General features: G+C 38.0%; 1 protein-coding gene across 1 annotated transcript in view; it reads left to right on the top strand.

The window, feature by feature from the left end:
• Window positions 1-19110, top strand: part of LOC139744793 (cyclic GMP-binding protein C-like) — a 95037-nt gene that overhangs the window by 14316 nt on the left and 61611 nt on the right. Inside the window, exon 3 of the mRNA XM_071655208.1 lies at window positions 7908-8105. Within this exon, the coding sequence (XP_071511309.1) occupies window positions 7908-8105 (198 nt within the window). The remainder of the gene's footprint in view (window positions 1-7907; window positions 8106-19110) is intronic.

The raw sequence follows: 19110 nt of genomic DNA, 5'->3' as shown, positions 1-19110 counted from the left end.
ATAAATGGGACGGACAACTCATCCTGAACACCTGATTCGAGACGGAAATATCCAACAGGAATTGGATCTCACAACCCTTCAGCTTTCCAACAACTTAGATGCGGTCTACGCAAAGATATCCTTACAAAGGATGACATAATGTTTTCTGAAAGCATTTTCTGAAAACAGTATACAATCGCACGGATGAGCATAACATCACATTTTTGGTAGCGTGCTTTTTTTAATCCCTTTGATTTGAGGGAGTTACGGGTGGGGCGTGGTTTTGAAAAGATAAAGGCCTTTTCAGCTCTTTCCTGTACAGCATACCTCTCTTCCAGAGCCCAACATCAGGCACTGACAGGGTGCGACATTACTTGAGACTTGCTTTGATGTGGCATGCAAAATGCAGTAGTAGTATGGGTCAGCAAACCAGAGCTCATTGACGCATTAACTACTTTAATAATCGTGCTCATGTCCAGCAAGGACTGATGAGCAACAAGGTTTGGGGCAGCCTGCGTCAACGAGGGTAGGCATCATCTCGTCATAACGTGGGAGCAGATCATCAGAAACCACCCTATTTGATGTGATCCCTGACTTCAGGGACTGGAGTTGGAGGAAAGATGGCACAGGTACATGGCAATTAATAGTACTATCAGCCACTCTCCGCAATGCTTTAGTACCAAATTTCATTCTTCTGCACCACAGCTGTTTTAAGGCATGCATTGGGAGGTGGAAAACATGGAAATGAAAAAAAAAATAATGAAATGAATGAATGAATGAATGAATGAATGAATGAATGAATGAATGAAGGTGAAAATGCACAATGTAGAGCAGGTGTCAGACGAGCCATGGTCAGTAGTTTGATATTGCTGCAAAATTAAAGTGGGGGGGGGGATTGAGGGCCTATCTGGCGGGAGGAGACATTGTCGCAATGCCAGCGTCTCGAAGAAATTATTTTCGCTGTCACAACTAACGCGATTTCCAGGGCGACGTCCAAGACGTCTTTAAACAAAGGAACAACTTATTTGCTTGGAAGTCACGGGGATGTTGGCACGGCTTTTGCAGTCGCAGGGACTTATCAGAGACGTCTTTTCTCAGCGACTTCTCACTTTCGTCGCCATTATGTTATTACGGTCTCCACAAGATGCGGGACATCTCGAAGATGTTGCAGACAACTAGTCCCCATGACATGGCCACAGTGATGGAGACTTCGCAGAGACGTCTCGGAGACAAGCTGGAAGACGGAAATAGTCTCAGCAAAAAACGGAAATGTTTGATTCTCCTGCGAATCCTGGAGATTGGGCTCATCTCCAGGAGACGTGCGTCGTAGAGATGTTGCGGAGAGTAGAGTTGCAACCTATAGTCTTCAGACCAACGAGATACCAACTTATAAAGTCTTGTGATATCATACCAATTTGCGTACAAGCAGTTTGGATAGAATGTTAATAGACCATAGAAGGTGTCATGAAAGTTGTACTATAGCATATCTAATCTGTACCCTGTTAATGGTGTCACTGTGGCGCCTGTGAAATATGCTTGTTCCCTAGATGACGTCACCAGGACCGTCATGTTCTCTGAACGGCATATTTTAGCTGTTGAGGCACATACATTTCCTATAAGGACTTTTGAATCGAACTTTCTTACTCAAGTTCGAAAATAGCAAATTGATGCCAACCTGATGTACTAAAAACTCTCTTAAACACGACAGATTTTTTTTCTTTTTCATCCAGATTAGGAGTGATCTTCATAATTATTATTCCATTGAATTTAGATCTGAATCATGAACATCTATTGTGATTGAGGATCCCTGAACTGCAACAGAGAAATAAAAACACTTCTCTTTTCAGTGGCAACGTCAAGGACGCTGGTAATATAGAGAGTAGCCCCCACCCCCCCCCCCCCCTTGTGGCTAAACTATTAATATATTAGGTAGCAATAGGATTCTATTTCTCATATATGTATGTTTTTATTGCATTCCTTGCAGATGAAGATGAAAATAGTAATCCAATGATCAAATCTTGAAACCTCTTTTAGAGGGCATTGCCCATCATTCTAACTAGCTGTTTTGGCTGTCATTAAAGCAAATGCAAATATATTGAATTCCGCACATATGACCAGTGAGGTGAGGACATTTCCTCTTAGCGCTTGTAATGTAAAAATAATTAATGGAATGATTGTGACATGAATTATGATATTCCATAGCTTTGGACAGAACCTCATTTAAAGCTTGTGTAGCCATATCATAACAGGCCATAATTGAAATGATGCAGAAAAAAATTACCGTAAGTAATTATTAAAAATGAAATTGAAGGGTTACCAAGTCTTCAAATTTGATTGTGAAATAAGGATCTGAGTAAGATCCCTTAAACCTAATTACTCGCAGAAAGGAGTTCGTATTATAATTCATGAGTGTATACCTAGGCCCGTATTCTGCTAAAAACTTAGACCCGAGTTTAAACCCACGCCTGGGTCTAAAATGGGTTTTGGGGTTGAAACCTGGGTTTAAAACACCAGTTTAGACCCAGGTTTAAACCCAAGTTTAATTTGTATTCTACTAAATCCAGCTATGGTCTAAATTGGGTTTAAATTAAACCTACCCAGGAGGAGGTTTATGTCGAGTTTAAATCGAGTCTAACGATGACTGGTAAGGGTACCAGCACACAGATGAATGCCAATGGCACAAAACGAGTGGCTGGCTGGATACAGCAGCTAGCTTGCCGGCCACACGCGTGTACACACGAGATACGCCTACGTCGTTGAGAAGCAAAGAGTATCTGCAAGCTAGACAAGCACTAGAGACTTCTACTCTTCGCTTAGAAGAGACTCGATATCTAGAAATACTAGTTACTACTACCTAGTAGTACTGCCTGTACTAATATAGCGTTAGTCTCGTCCTTATGATGAAAATAACCTGAAGACTAGACCAAGAACTCTGTAACAGTTTAAGGGGATCTGGAGAGTAGAGCCCGAGGTCGATCTAGATCTAGGCATAGACTAAAGAACCTCGTAAATTACCTAGACCTATTCGAATAGCTAGACTACAATTGTAACGTTAGGACTAACATTAGATCTTAAAGTTAGGTTATGTGGTAGGTAAAATCTACTTCTGTTGTTCTAATAATAATATCGAGACAGGGTTGATGTCTAACCGTTAGGCCCCTAATAACAGTTAGCGTTAGGCCTCGCCTATTTCTAAATTTATTTTTAGAATGGTTTCCATTTTATTAACTGACAATCTTTCGGGTGCTTAAGTGCACGCCTTCGGAGAAAAGCTTTTATTCAATTTCCTACCTCAATCAAGGTCCAGGTTTGATCAATCTCCTATCCATTCCGAATTCACGATTCGATCGACATACGGTAAACAGCCATGTCCAATCAAGCGCACACAGCAACCGTGCCGCCGGCCGGCGCGGCGCGATGGCTCTGCTGGCGGCGACTGAGCATTCAAAGCTACTAGCTGCCAGGAATAAATAGCGCTACGCTTACCATGTATCCTGCCTGTGATGTGCGCCGCACACGTACACAAATAAGGAGAGGTACAGTACATGTATACTAAAATGTACAGTGCTTTACGAATCGTCGCAAGCAAAAATGCAGCATGCCCTTATTCGACATAAATACCCGTAAAAACTATTCCCAGTCCAAGAAAGTCACACCCATGTGCCTGATACACTGCCAATAATGAATTAAAGTGGATTTGTGGAACGAAAAGTTCTCAGAGAGGAAGAGTTTCTTGTTCCACTGAGGGCACCATGGTGGCTTGACCCAAGACTATTTCGGGTTTAATCTAAACCCGAAATAGACTTGGGTTTAACTAAACCTCGCTAGCAGAATACAAAATTAAACTTCGGGTCTAGCTAAACCAAAGGTGAGTCTAAAATGGGTTTAAACCTTGGTCTACAGTAGAATACGGGCCCTAGTGTTTGAATCTTAACATGAAAGCAGATATATTGATGTTACGCGTGAGAAAGCCCACCTCTCCCTCCCCAACAGCCCTCAACAACTGCAATTCTATTAGCAGGGCTGGCATTCCTCCTATATTGACTATAGGCAAGGCATTTCTAAATTACCTATTGTGAATATAATGGTTTGACCCCAAATGACCTTTAGGGAGACCTTATAAGGAAAAGTTGACATCAGACCATAAAAACAACTTCAGAATCGAATTCCTTGACCCATAAAACCTCTAAAGCTGACTTTTCAAATTAGTGTAACACTTTTAAAGGTTTTTTGTTACGGACTGGCCTTTAAACGTAGGTGGCAGCCATATTGGATTTTGCAAATAATATGCCGCCCCGAAGGGCGCCCTTCACAAGAAAGACGCCTTTTTTCAGCCGTCGACAAATGCAATTCTATACCTAAGGCTGGCATTCCGGGAATATTGACCATGGGCAAGCCATTTTTTCAATAAACTGTTATGAATACAATGGCTTGACCCCTAAATGACCTTAAAGGTAGGGGATACCTTTTACAGACCTCCCAAAATGCAGCAAAACATTGAATATGAACCTCATGGGACTTGTTTAGGCCACTACTGAGAACTTTGGAAGTCAACAGTTATCTACAATTTGAATAATGCACAAAACTCAACTACTCAGTAGTTCTGTGTGTCAGCCACACTTAAGCCTTTTTGTTGCAGTCTTCTGTATTTTTTATCTAAAAACACAAATCTAAAAGTATAAGAGCTGATATAATAACATAAAGAGTGTGTGGCAAGAATGTATATAGAAATGTTTGTAAGTTTTGATGAACTTTCTTCACAAAATATACATGATGGACACACATGCAGTGCATCTGTTTCTGCAAAGGTAGCCTAGTAATGTACTGGAATTTACGGTGAGCCCCGAAAAAAATTCAATTCAAAATCTAACGGTCAATAAAAATGTACTTAATGTTACCTTCCACTTTCAATACTTTATGGGAGTTTCTAAAATGATACTCTCTTCAACATACCACTTTATTTATACAACTCTTAATTTAAGGCATGCAAATGGGATTCCCTACCTTTAAGGTGACCTTATAAGGAAAAAAAATGACTTTAGACCATAAAAACAACTTCAGATTTGAATTCCTTGACCCAGAAAACCTCTTAACCTGACTTTTAAAATGAGTTTGACCCTTTTATGTTTTCAAATGCAAGTGACCTTTAAACCTATATGGCGGCCATATTGGATTTTGCCAATATGGGCGCCCTTCTTGGCGCCCATCAAAAATCGAAATAGTATGGTTTGGGCTACATGTGTGCCAAATTTAGGTGCTTTTGGAAAAATTTGAACCAAAAATCCCTTGCGCCCCCCACTATCAACAAACAAAGCCGCCAAGACCGATCGATAAACCGCTAATTACTGCTAATCCCGTGGCACAATGAAAGCGTCTCTCGTGCTTTTGTTCCTCTCATATACGGCTTGCATTATATGGGCCAGTTGGCTATCAAGCGATGTTCCGAACTAGATTTGCTCGTACATTCCAAGTTTCTGTCACGGTTTTATGTGCAAAAGTCATGCCTTTACAGTAATGTAGCAACTGGTCATTCAAAAGAAAAATTGAAATAGACTCGTCATACAATTTATATCGAAACGAAGTTTGATATTCCACTTTAACTTTGCCTACTATTATGCCCATCTTAACAGAAATTTGTAGAAGTTATACAAATTGGAAAAACAGAATTCTTTCTCAAAGCATGACTACCTTCTTGCCTCAGAATAACGTGGCACATAGGGGGTTTCCACCGTGGCATATAAAGAGTTAAATGAGTGCAATGATTGAAATCAACAAACTTTTTCCTTTTTGGCGCCGTTGTTACGAGGATTGGATTTTTTTTTTTTTTTTTTTTTTGGGGGGGGGGGCAGTTTTCACATTTAATTTTCTTTATTGACAATGCCTGCCCAAATCTTCCATACATTTGGGAGCTAATTCTGTGATATAATTATAATACTAGACCGATGAATAGATTGTATATCACAAATTTCAAATATTGCATTTCAAGATACACTTTCACATTTACGGGACCTACTCTATGGAATGATTTGCCAAATGAAATAAAGTTGTCGAACGGACTTTCAATATTTAAAAGATGTTACATATAATTTCTTCTTCATAAAGATATATTGTAAATTTCAATTTGTATTCGTTGTACAAACACCATCCTTTGATGACTTTTGCTTTCTTATATGTATTTTGTACTTTCTGTAGTATAGTTTTCTTGTGTGTATTTCATTAATGTAACTATTCTTTGATGTAATATTGGAATCACCCATAGAAAGACCAACGGTCTATGTTGATCCCAAAAAAACTGAAATAACTGAAATAACTGCTTTTATGTTGTGAAATAGCTGTAAGTTGGTCTTTTTTTTTTGGGGGGGGGATTGATTGATTGATTTTATTTCTGCCTTTTTCCAAACCACACATAACAAAAGAATACGCATATTTGGAAATCAACGTTACACGACATTTAAGCAAGCATATAATGTCTTGCAAATTAAATTCAAGGTACATATACACACACACACACTATGAACATGACAGTATTCGATGTATAAGACGTGTAGCATATCATTCACAAAAAAAAAAAATCGGAGGCGAATCGTTAAATCAACACTTGTAGATTATGTAAATAATAATTAGATATTCATTCAGAGCATATCACGTCGTTTCATTAAACGAATTTTAGAAAAAAAATACAACAGAGGGAATTTAAATAAATTGATATTTGAAATTAAACATCAGAAAAGCAGGAGACCGCGATCATAAGCAGCAGCTTGACATGGATCGAGGCCTCGGGGTAAAATTCGAGGCTTAAGATCGATTTACATATCTGTATAACGGACTTCTCTACAAAAACAGAATCAATGGTCAAATCGAAAATATTGTAATAATTTATGAACTCAAAATGTAGAGGGGAAATTCGAAATAGTTTTCGTTTATTTGTTATCAATAGGCATTTTTTACCTGTATCGTTCCTGTATCGTTCCAATTTTTTTTTTGTGTGTATGTATCGTTCCTGTATTTCTTTTTTGTAAATGCTTTTTATCACGATGTGGGAAATCAATCAAATGATACAAAAAATAATGCAAATGGACATCCTGCACCGTTAGGGCCCTAAACGTACCATTATTCTTTGAGCATTCGTAGGGACAAGTCTAAAAGAATGCATGAAAGGTGAATTTGCAATACTCAATTGAGCGCAAGACCCCTGGTCTCTATTTGTGACCCTGCACCTCAAAACAAACAAAAAGTCACTAGACATGAATTTTTAGTTAAGACCATATTCTGAAAGAGCAGACTTTAAGCTTTAAAATGATGTATAACTGAAATCAAATGGACTCTTCTAACCAATCTAAATATTGGAAAGAAAGCACAAACTCAGGAAAAGTGTGAACTGAGAAAAGAGGCTCTGAAGTACAGTGTCTATTCAAGCGCTTAATCTTTACCAAACCGTGCTGGCTGTGCGATGAATGGGACAAAAAACAGGACGTAAGCCACCAGAGTAACAACAATGAAGGGATTATCAGATTAAACTGAAATTAAGCATGCCTCATTAACACATTCTGTCCATAATCAATGTCAACTTTCAAAGCAGTAGCACTATCCTTTCAAAAGTTATTAGAGTTGAAAGTGAAGAGTGTGGACTAGGTTTTTCAGAAATGAAAAAGGGATTCTAAAGACACACCTAATCACACTATTCTACCATAAATGTTCGAGATAAACTGCTAAAAAAAACCCACACTTTCCTGCCCGTTTTATGATACCAAATTTTAGCATAATGTAAAAGAAGACCCGCTCTTTCAGAAAATATGAAAAAGTCAAGTTCGGCTAGATTGACCCATTTCACTTATTTTCAGTCCTCACGCAAAATCAGTGTGTGCGACTTTATGTTCGTTTTGAGGTGCACGGTCACATTTTGTCTGTTTGTTTGTTTTATTCTGCAGGCCAGAATGAACTCAAAGTCTGAGCTGACATGTCTCGAATTCATCATCTTTTGGCTGAATTCCATCTTTGCTTACGCCGTACCACCTTCAACACCCGACAGCAGCAATGACAAAGAGCCCCAGTTCTCACCTCCAATATTCATAGTAGGGACGCACCGAGAAAGTGTGGACAAAGACTCAGAGAAGATAGAGAACAAGGTTTGATGGATTAGAATTAATAATTACGTCTAAAAGCCGTTGTTTTTAAAGATAAATACTTCGATAGGAGTTGTCTCTACTTCACTTAACAAACTGCTTAAGAGGTCTCCAAGTTCTCACAGGCCTAGCATAATACGCACTGGGCAGCATCAAGTGCAGTCCTTTACATATTTATGGTTAAAAAAATGTTTACATGGAGTATCTAGGACACTCTTGGCATTTTCATGCTATAATATTTCGGTTGTTTACCTAATCTGCAGGGCAGAGTTAGCTCAACGGGTATGAATATTGTAAGACTTTATGCTGATCTGGCGGGTGCACGTCACGAGACCGACACCCACGAGTCATACAGCCCACAAGTTATACAGCTCACAAGTCATACAGCCCACGAGTCATACAGCTCACAAGTCATACAGCCCACCAGTTATACAGCCCACGAGTTCGACACTGAGTAAATAAAGCCCACGAGTTCGACATCAAGTAAAATAAGCCCAGGAGTTATACGGCTCACGAGACCGACACTACACGCAAAAGGCTCATGAGACCGACAGTAAGCAAACAAAACCCACGAGACCGACACTACACTTTAAAGGTCCACGAGACCGACGCTACATATACAAGGCTCACGAGACCGACATTACGCAAAAGAGGTTCACGAGACCGACACTAGGCAAAGAAGGCCCACGAGACCGACAGGATGAATAGCGCCACCTATAGACCAATAAATTGTTTAGGGTGTCCTGATAATTGCATAGGAAGATATGAGAGATGGAAAAGAAGAGTTGCCATCTCCGGCAGGGTGTTACCCCATCAGTTGCCCCCCCCCCCCCCTGAAATAATCAGGATCTTTAATTGTGTTTGCATGGGTGTGTGTTTGTGACCCCAAAAAAATACACAAAGTACAGTAAAAGTCTGTAACAGATCTTTCCACAATAAACCTCCGAGGGTGTTGATTTAGTATTAATAAAAAATTAAAAATAACGGAATCGTCTATTAAGGTAGCGTTAGGGATTCGGAAAAACCCAGATGCATCCATGAAAACAGCAATTGTATTTCACGATAGAATGTACTGTTCGGAGGAGAATAACACAAGCCACAAAATTGAGGTGAATCCCTGCGATATATAACGTTTTAATCAGTAGATTTACATTATAGTTACAGAGAAAATTACAAATAGATGTTACTGCAAAACGTCAAAGCAGGAGGGTAGAATATCTAAAATGGAATAAGTAACTAGTGAATCGGGAAAGAGAAGAGGTAAAATTTATGTCTTGTCCATCTTCTAGCTAAAAACTAAGAAAGCCTATTAGAAATAGCACGATGGCATTATCAAAGCTCTAAAATTAATCCATACATCGTTATTGTCCTCTTTTAAATTCATTTGTGTTTTTGTCTCTTTATGGGGGCATGAAGAATACAAATCAAAATTTCTACTTGATAACAATGTCGCTCCCTGACACACTTGCCCCCCCCCCTCCCCAAAAGTATGTAGAAATACATATTTGATGTCGTTCATAATTATGTAGATGATCACCATCTTTTAATTGATAGCGTTACGAAATTACACCCGCCAGTATGTTATTTTTCCGTTCATGGAACACCCTGTACATGTGATTGACATGTAGATGGCGCTGTTTATCCTGTCGGTCTCGTGGGCCTTCTTTGCCTACTGTCGATCTCGTGGGCTTTCTTTGCTTAGTGTCGGTCTCGTGAGCCTTTTTAGCTTAGTGTCGGCCTCGTGGGCCTTTTTGCCTACTGTCGGTCTCGTGGGCTTTCTTTGCTTAGTGTCGGTCTCATGAGCCTTTATTGCTTAGTGTCGGTCTCGTGGGCTATGTTTGCTTAGTGTCGGTCTCATGAGCCTTTTGTGCGTAGTGTCGAACTCATGGGCTGTATGACTCCTGAGCCGTATAACTCGTGGGCTGTATGACTCATGGACCTGTTATTGATGTCGGTCTCGTGGACCGTATGACTCGTGGGTGTCGGTCTCGTGGGATGCCCCCGATCTGGCATGCCTTTAACTCTGAAAGGGAGGGTGGGGGGGGGGGGGAGGGAGGGGCAACGCCAGACGGTTCCGTCATGAGGCTTCTTGACATTTTCCTCAAGTCTCGGGCAACTTTTGAGACCAAAAATAAATTTGCAGTATTAGCCCGTAACGCTACAAACGCACACCCATTTTTGATACTTCATGTCTCGCAAAATGGGCACAATTGTGTGATTTTATGTAGATTTAGTATGTGGGATCAATGTTCTTTCATGGGAGTCACAAACCTCTCTATTCTTACTATTTATCACTTTGATTGATTTTTGCTAACTATGGTAAAAAGTGGTCAATGACAGATTGTGATAAGCAAGATCGTTTGGAAACAGAGAAATACATAACAAATTGTAAAAAGAACGAAATACATGCGAATCTAAATGATTTTGGAAATTTGTATGATATACGAAAGTTATTGTGTTAAAACAATTAAACAAGGTGACAAAGGTCAAGAAAAAGGTCACTGTGCCCATTCCTCGCTCTGACTGGCTGATACACAGGCTTAGTCCATGCTTGTGGAAAGGACGCCGTTTGGAATAAAACATAAATTTGCCATTCTTTTTTGTACTTTTCCTGAACGAATGACAATTAGCTCTTAAACATGGCCCATCATATACTACAACCAGTGAAAATGGATGAATCGTCTTTTGGAACAGAGGTCTTCATAAGTATATATGTGACCCTGCATCACAAAACCAACAAAAAGTCGTCAGACATTAATACTTTTAGATATTGAGAGAGCAGATTCTAAGCGTTTGAATGATGTATAACTCAATTAAATGATCTTTCTTAACCTATCTAAATAATGGAAAGAAAGCACGCACTCTGGAAAGGTGTGAACTGAGAAAAGAGGCTCTGAAATAAAAGGTCTATTCAAGCGCTTAATCTTCAGAAACCGTACTGGCTGTGCGATGAATGGGACAAAAACAGGATGTCAACCACAGCAGCAAAAACAATGAAGGGATTACTAGTTTAAGCTGAAATTGAAATGCTCAATTAACAAATTCTTTCCATTATAAATTGCAACTTTCAAGATGGTAGAACTATCTATTCAAAAGTTATGAGAATTGAAACTGAAGGGTGTGTAAAGGATTTTAAAGACATGAAAAGGGACCTCTGAAGACGTACCTAATCGCAATAGTCTATGAAGAACGAGTTGTAGAAAAACTGTTTGAAACATACTTTCCTGTTCGTTTTATGACCCATACTTATGAATACTGTTGACGAAGAAAAGCTCTTACAGAAAGTGTGAAAAACTAAAAATTGACTCAATTGGCCTCTATCATCCTTTTGAGGTCCTCACACAAAATCAAGTTCTGCGACTTTGTGTTCGTTTTGTGATGCCTGGTCACATATAAGGCCTATATGTATATAAATAAATTATATATATATATATATATATATATATATATATATATATCTGAAGAGTTTGTTTGCAAAAACCGATAAGTCCATTTTTGAAGATTTAGAAGTACACTCTCTGTCATGAAGTACAAAATAATACTTTTTAAATGATACATTGGTCACTTCATATAAAGGTAAATTTTTAAAGTTATGGTCAAAAGAAGCAGAATTTTTCTTATTATTCTCTCTATATTTCTTGACCTGTAATCGCAAATATCTCCATGTGGCAAATATGGACTTATCGGTTTTTGCAAACAAACTCTTCATATATATATATATATATATATATATATAATAATAATAATAATAATAATAATAATAACTATGTATTTAATATATATATATATATATATACATATATGGGTGAGAATTTTGAACGATGTACAATTGCCAATTTTCGTACCTTATGACATTCTTTCCCTTAGAACACGCCAGGATGATCTAAGAAACCAGATTTTTTCATGTCATCTCAAAGATTGGTAAATTTCCTTTCAGGAAATATATGGTTTGGTTGACTTTTGCCTGATATTTTTCATTTCACAAGGACTTAAAGCGTAAAAATACGGTAAAAACGCTATTTTCACAATAATTTTTGTTTTTCAAACTAATGATGTGCATTTTTAATGGTACGTGGCATCTAATATCTGACCATGTTCTGGATCTGACATATCATGGGTATGTACCACAAAATTATAAGAACTTTATGAGCACGTAAAAAATTACAGAGAACAATTAAAATATCAAAGTCCTAAACATGACGAACGTCCGTGGTGCTTTTATTTCTATCGCTGCTGCAAATTCTACTGTGTTGTCCCAACTGTAACGTATACGAAAATTTGGTGTTCCACCTAATGAACATATCCTGCAAAAATTGTACGTCTGCTGGCTGTACATGGGACGTAATATTCTTTTATGCAAAATTATACTCAGTTTTCGTCACGGACGTGCTTCCGCTATTTTCTAATAAAGATCGTAGCCCATGAAACGTTATCGACGATATTGTTCTGAGTCGTAATCAACTAAGATCTAGCAACACGATAATATGTTTGTTTTGAGTTTCTGTCCATCCTTTGTCAAATAGGAACCGAAATTATATTTTTAGACGAATCTCCAAGAAAAAAAGAACGTCCGTGATGATTACAACGTTTTCGAGTGGGACACCATCTTGCTTCGATGGCGAAGGTGCATTTTACCTTTGGCTCTCTAGCCGAGGAGCTGCATGCCATTTTTGGAGCGGACTGAGGTTCGTCCGCAGTTTTTGGACCATGCAATTCACCAAAAACCAAGCATATGATTAATATTTTCTCTGAAAATTCACCTCCTGAACCCCCTCTGAGCAATACATATGTTGTAAGGATGTCAAATTTCTTATAATTTGCATTGACAATACCCTTTCAAATTTTTGAAAGAGTTAGGAAGGCTAGGTACTCTCTGCCGATTAGTTATCCGTCCTGGAACATGACCCTAGTAGTAGAACGAACGTCCGTGATGATTCCAGAGAACGTCCGTGACGTATGCAATCCCTCCGATAGGGATAACTTGTCCCGAAAGTGTCCTGTATTCTTTAAAACTTTTGGCTCGAATAGCGACAAATAAAGTTTTACAAAGTAGAAAGTGAGTTTAGAGCAGTAGTTTCAGAATTTTTAAGGCGTTATGTGATCATGATGAACAAACAATTGAAAATTTACTCACAATTTTACGCTTGTTTTCCCTCTAATTATACAAAAAACAGCTAAACACTTAAAACAAAGTGATAGGAAAATGGAATTTTGCGTATTCAATAATTTCTGTGCGTTTAAATTTCTTTCCAATGAGGTTCTGGCGACAATTTGTACTGTTACAGGTTCTGAAAGTTTCGCTCACGGACGTTCTGTCCGAGAAAGGAAATTTCTGACAATTACAAATATATCACTGCACATAAGATTAATGTTAGTTGAAAATATTACCAAATCACCGAGCCGCTCATACCCGAAAGTGAATAGCGTTCAGCACTCAATTTACCTGTAATAACAAACGGAAAACGTTGTTTTCACGGATGTTCGTTGGTTGAATAAGTCAGTGGATTACATAGTAGGAGAAAGAGGATCAGTGCCACTTTTTAGTGACAGGTGCTCTAAGTGTTTATCTTTTGAGTATGGTAGCTGCCGTCTCAAACAGAACACATCCAGTTTTGGTCTCCATAACGGACGTTCGCTGTAATTGTCATGATATTAAATGCCTTAATTCATTCTTATTTTTCTCTTCATGACGATTTTTCTCTCATTCCCTCAATAGCCTGAACATGCTGCGACCAAATAGAAAACAAAAAACAAAACAAAACAAACCAAAACAAATCCGAAAAATGCTACGCAATCACATTCAGGATAATGACGGAAGAAGTCTGTAATGAGCATGTGTTGAATAAGAAACGGAAAAGTTTCAAAAGGACGTGGAAGCAGTTGAATGAAAATGACTGAGAAACAGAGAAGGGAATCGAGCTCCAACACACAGAGAAAAGAATTGCCAGTGCACTCCCGTTATACCAAATTCTTCTGGAGAAGTTTTTGTTTGTTTGTTTATGTTTTTTATTCATCGAAATGCCGTCACAAGCGAACAAAAATCATGCAGTATACAATTATTGATTGATGAAAACACACAAATCCTCCGCTTATCATCACATGATGTTGTTTTATACTCATCAATGAAAAGCAATATTCATTTGTAATTTTTTTCCAAGATTTGTTTTTTTTTTTCATTTTACATTTAAGAGACAGAGAGATCGTCAATTTGTTTGTGCATTTGTGCTTACTTTGAAAACACATGTTAAAAAAAAGTAATGATTAAGAATAGGTTTATGGTTGCGCTTTGATACGTTCGCTCTTCCAAAGATTCGTTACTCCGATGTCCAAAGGTTTGTTATTCCAAAATGAAAAACAAAAATTGTAGTTAATTCAGGAGGTTTGTCATCAGAAGTTCTTCGAAAAATAGATATTAAGGATCATTGTTTTTAGGTCCGTTCTTCTAAAAGTGGAATGGGTCTAATTTTCGTTTAGGTGAAAACGGTTATTATGAGGTTTTGAAATTGGAGGATTTTAGTTGTTAACTTGTTTCTCCACATTTGGATAAGCGAACATAATTTTTCATGTTCCAATTAGTAAGCCTTTCGGTTAACCTTCGGAGATTCCTATCATTTACCGAATAAAAAAGCTTCATAATTATACGAACTGTATCAATTTTTGTATTGACAAACTGTATGAATAACGAGCCTCCGAAATGACGCGCTACAAAAGGTTTGTTATAACAAACCATATTGTATAATATCGAAGTCACAAACATCCATCCAAGTTATATGGACTTATTATGGACTTGTTATGACGAAACTTCGCAGTATGGAACCAATTATCAGTTCTGACTAATATAATAACACAAATTCTCCTCGATAACAGTGTGTAGCACAAGGAGCAAACACAGAGGGATTTCTTCCTAACGTATTCGTTTGCCCTCCCCAGCAAAACTTCGTATTTCTATAACGCTGCACATTTCTGTTGTTTTTCTATATTAATTCTTTGTCATAATTTTAGATGTGACCATGTTCGTTATATAACAAGCAAATTTTGCATTGTAGACTTTATAATCATAACAACTTTAGGACCTGAGTATTTACTTCATGAAAACGAAATTTTGATAAATATATTCGTTCTCAAGAATGGACTACGTCACTGAGGTTACACGTACGTTTGTACGTTCATTTACGAGAGATGGAAAAATTGTTTTCTTTGATTCCCCAGTATGAGAAGATAAACAAGCTTATATAATTGAGAATTGGTAATATCTATTCAGGATTTTGCAGAGGAGTTTGTTCTCGACATGAAATTGCTGTTTGTTGAGAGTAGAATGCGTTTCCAATTCAAGAGAGCTGCATTGTTCAATATCTTGTTTGTTCCGAACGTCCGTGAGCTACATGCGAACCTCCGTGATGAAAACTATGCTATGTTTGTTGGGTTATAGAGACTGCCCAGATGAGATACATCTTAAAAAGGTATATTATTATTTGGGAGTGAGGATTAAAGTATGGGATAGTGAAATAAGAGGTGAAAATATTGAGTTTCTGTAAAATGCGCGTAAAGTTAAGAAAGTGTTTAGCGGAAGAGCAATATTTCCACAGAAATGACGAATTTAGTTAAATCATCAGTTGTCTACCATTACGAACAGGTTAAGAGTACAAGCTTAATATTCTGCAATCACGTACACATGTCCCTTAAGATATTCCGTTAGGATTTTGAACTGTATCAGATCTTTGGAAACTATGTTAAATGGTATTCAAATGTATGTGCAGTACTATTCCTCACGGACGTTCGCTGCTCTGGACATGGTAAACTTCAGCGGTGAATAAAAACTTGTTCCTCTGGGAAAATCCTAGTATAATTGGGTTCATATTAAAGCTTGAGTTATACTCTTTCAGGTAAGATGAATGATTTGGAGAATTTCCTACTTTTTAAATTTTGCCTTGTTTTGGCTCAATTGTACATCGTTCAAAATTCTGACCCATATATATATATATATATATATATTGTCACTGGGGTGACAAGACCTTGTATCTGCAATTTTGGTGAAAATGACTTTTTTAAATTAATGGTCAAATAATGGGATAAGTGATACTAAAAACTTTCATCGGCTGGGGATGATGAATAATTAAATGACTGAGCTTCAACCAACCTTGAATTGTAGAGGGCAAGCTTTCGTCCTCTCCTGAGGACTTTCTCAAGCCTAATGCAGTGGAGTGTTGTCTTGCTGCCGTTGCCTGTCTTTATTAATCACTGGACCATAGATTGGTGAAAGGGTATATCCCGAGTCTCTGTTGAGAGCTGGATTGACCCTTCTGATCCAAAGTGCTTCCTTTATTTTTCTTTTCAACCAGTTGCTTTCAAAGTCAATGATACGCGCCTCATCCCATTCAATGTTGTGTCCTGTGTTGTGAGAGTGCTCAGCTATCGCCGAGTGTGATGGATTGTTTAGTCTCAGTGCCCTTTTGTGTTCCTTGAGTCTCTCGTTCAAGGTTCTGCTGGTTTCCCCAATGTAACAATCATGGCAATCAGCACAAGTGATCTTATATACAATGCCTGACCTTATTTGCCTTGGGACTTTGTCTTTAGCATGGACTAGTCTACTTCTCAGGGTATTAGAGCTCTTGAATGCAATGTCAATGTCCTTGTTGTGGAATGCTCTTTTCAGACGGGAGGATATGGTGATATGCTGATACTCGCTGATACCCACACTGACTCCTATTTGAACTTCGACTCGGATCATCCACTCAACACAAAGGAGGGAGTTGCTAGATCTTTGTATTTGAGAGCTCGAAATGTAACCTCTGACAATGATGCACTACGGAGTGAATTCCACCATATTGACAAGGCCCTTGCAGCATGTGGATACCCAGCTTGGATGAGACAAAAAGCCAAGGACAAAACAAGAACTAAGTCACCCACAAAGGAAAGAAAGGAGGCTAGCATTAGGGTAGTCCTCCCCTTCGTAAACACCATATCCTCCCGTCTGAAAAGAGCATTCCACAACAAGGACATTGACATTGCATTCAAGAGCTCTAATACCCTGAGAAGTAGACTAGTCCATGCTAAAGACAAAGTCCCAAGGCAAATAAGGTCAGGCATTGTATATAAGATCACTTGTGCTGATTGCCATGATTGTTACATTGGGGAAACCAGCAGAACCTTGAACGAGAGACTCAAGGAACACAAAAGGGCACTGAGACTAAACAATCCATCACACTCGGCGATAGCTGAGCACTCTCACAACACAGGACACAACATTGAATGGGATGAGGCGCGTATCATTGACTTTGAAAGCAACTGGTTGAAAAGAAAAATAAAGGAAGCACTTTGGATCAGAAGGGTCAATCCAGCTCTCAACAGAGACTCGGGATATACCCTTTCACCAATCTATGGTCCAGTGATTAATAAAGACAGGCAACGGCAGCAAGACAACACTCCACTGCATTAGGCTTGAGAAAGTCCTCAGGAGAGGACGAAAGCTTGCCCTCTACAATTCAAGGTTGGTTGAAGCTCAGTCATTTAATTATAATGGGATAAGTGATGTCCTGTCCAAATCCCAATTGTCTTACTTCAAAAATGAAGCCACCACAGCATGTCAAAGGAAAGGCTTTCCCATTCGCTATAGTGCTTTGGCCGCCATGTTTTTTGGCTCTCCTGAACATTTGACATTTTGTAGATATGAGGTCTTGTCGCCCCAGCGACGATATATATATAATAACTATGTATTTGATATATATATATATATATATATATATATATATATATATACATATATATATATATATATATATATATATATATATATATATACATATATATGTATACATATATATATATATATATATATATATATATATATATATATAATAACTATGTATTTAATCGAGACAATGGATGAGAGAAGATGTTGCAGGATGCCAACTGGTGGAAGCTTTCGACCTTCGGTCTTCTTCAGCTTTATTGTCTTCTAAGCAGACGTGCATGTGTTTCTTGGGCTGTTTTGAGACCGGGGGTGGTGGGAGTGAATGAGAGATGAATTTAAAGGGATCGTACAGTTTTGGTTGAGACCTAATTTCAAGTTTCTAACTTTTTTGGTGAGATAATGAGAAACCTCTTATGGAATATGAAAGAGCATGTAATTCTACGAGGAATTCAACGTTTATTTGATAAAAATTGGTTTTAAAATGGCTCAGATATCCAAAAAAGAGTGATTCTTATAAAGTGTGGGACCCACACTTTATTACGATCGCTTAGTTTTACTTTGTTTTTGGATGTTTCAGTCATTCCAAACCCGATTTTCATCAAATAAACTTTGAATTCCTTTTGAAATGGTATGCTCTGTACTTTATTATAAGTGTTTTCTTGGTATCTGGCAAAAAGTTAAAAGCCCAATTTTCATCTCCACCAATACTGTACTGTCCCTTTAAGGAGGGAGGAAGAGATATTGAGGAGATAAGAGAGAAAGGAAATGGTGGCGAGAACAAAATGACAGCCACAAGATCATGTAACATCCTGCAACATCTTCTGTCATTTATTGTGTCGATTATAATTCTTCCCTAGATGACAGAGGCGTACGGTACGAGTATCAGCATCATCCCACTGTATTTATATTATATATATATATATATATATATTTATATATATATATATATGAAGAGCTCAGTTGCAAAAGGTACTACATCCATTTTCCGTCAAAATCCACCTTTTGGTCTTGATGTACTCATTTTTAGGGCCTCTTTACACCACTACTAACGAAAACCTGAATTTCCAACCAGAAAGTGTTTTAATAAAAATTACATTTCAAAGTCAGTTCGGTTTCAAAAGGTACTACATACATTTCAGTTGGGTTTCAAAAGGTACTACATCCGCTCCAATGACGCCATCGGCAAAATTGACCAATTACAGAGCAGCATTGACTTGACACTTTACCATTGCCTACTGACTTAATCTGTTTTTGCTTTTTGGCTTTCTGTTAAAATCACCACGCAAATCTGACAAACATCTTGAAAAAACTCATCAC

Source organism: Diadema antillarum, unplaced genomic scaffold (assembly GCF_040938485.1).
Source record: "Diadema antillarum isolate AM-2024a unplaced genomic scaffold, OU_Dant_1.0 seq00001212_RagTag, whole genome shotgun sequence".
Taxonomy (NCBI): domain Eukaryota; kingdom Metazoa; phylum Echinodermata; class Echinoidea; order Diadematoida; family Diadematidae; genus Diadema; species Diadema antillarum.
Note: the sequence above shows the minus strand (reverse complement) of the source record. Positions and strands in the feature narration are given on the sequence as shown.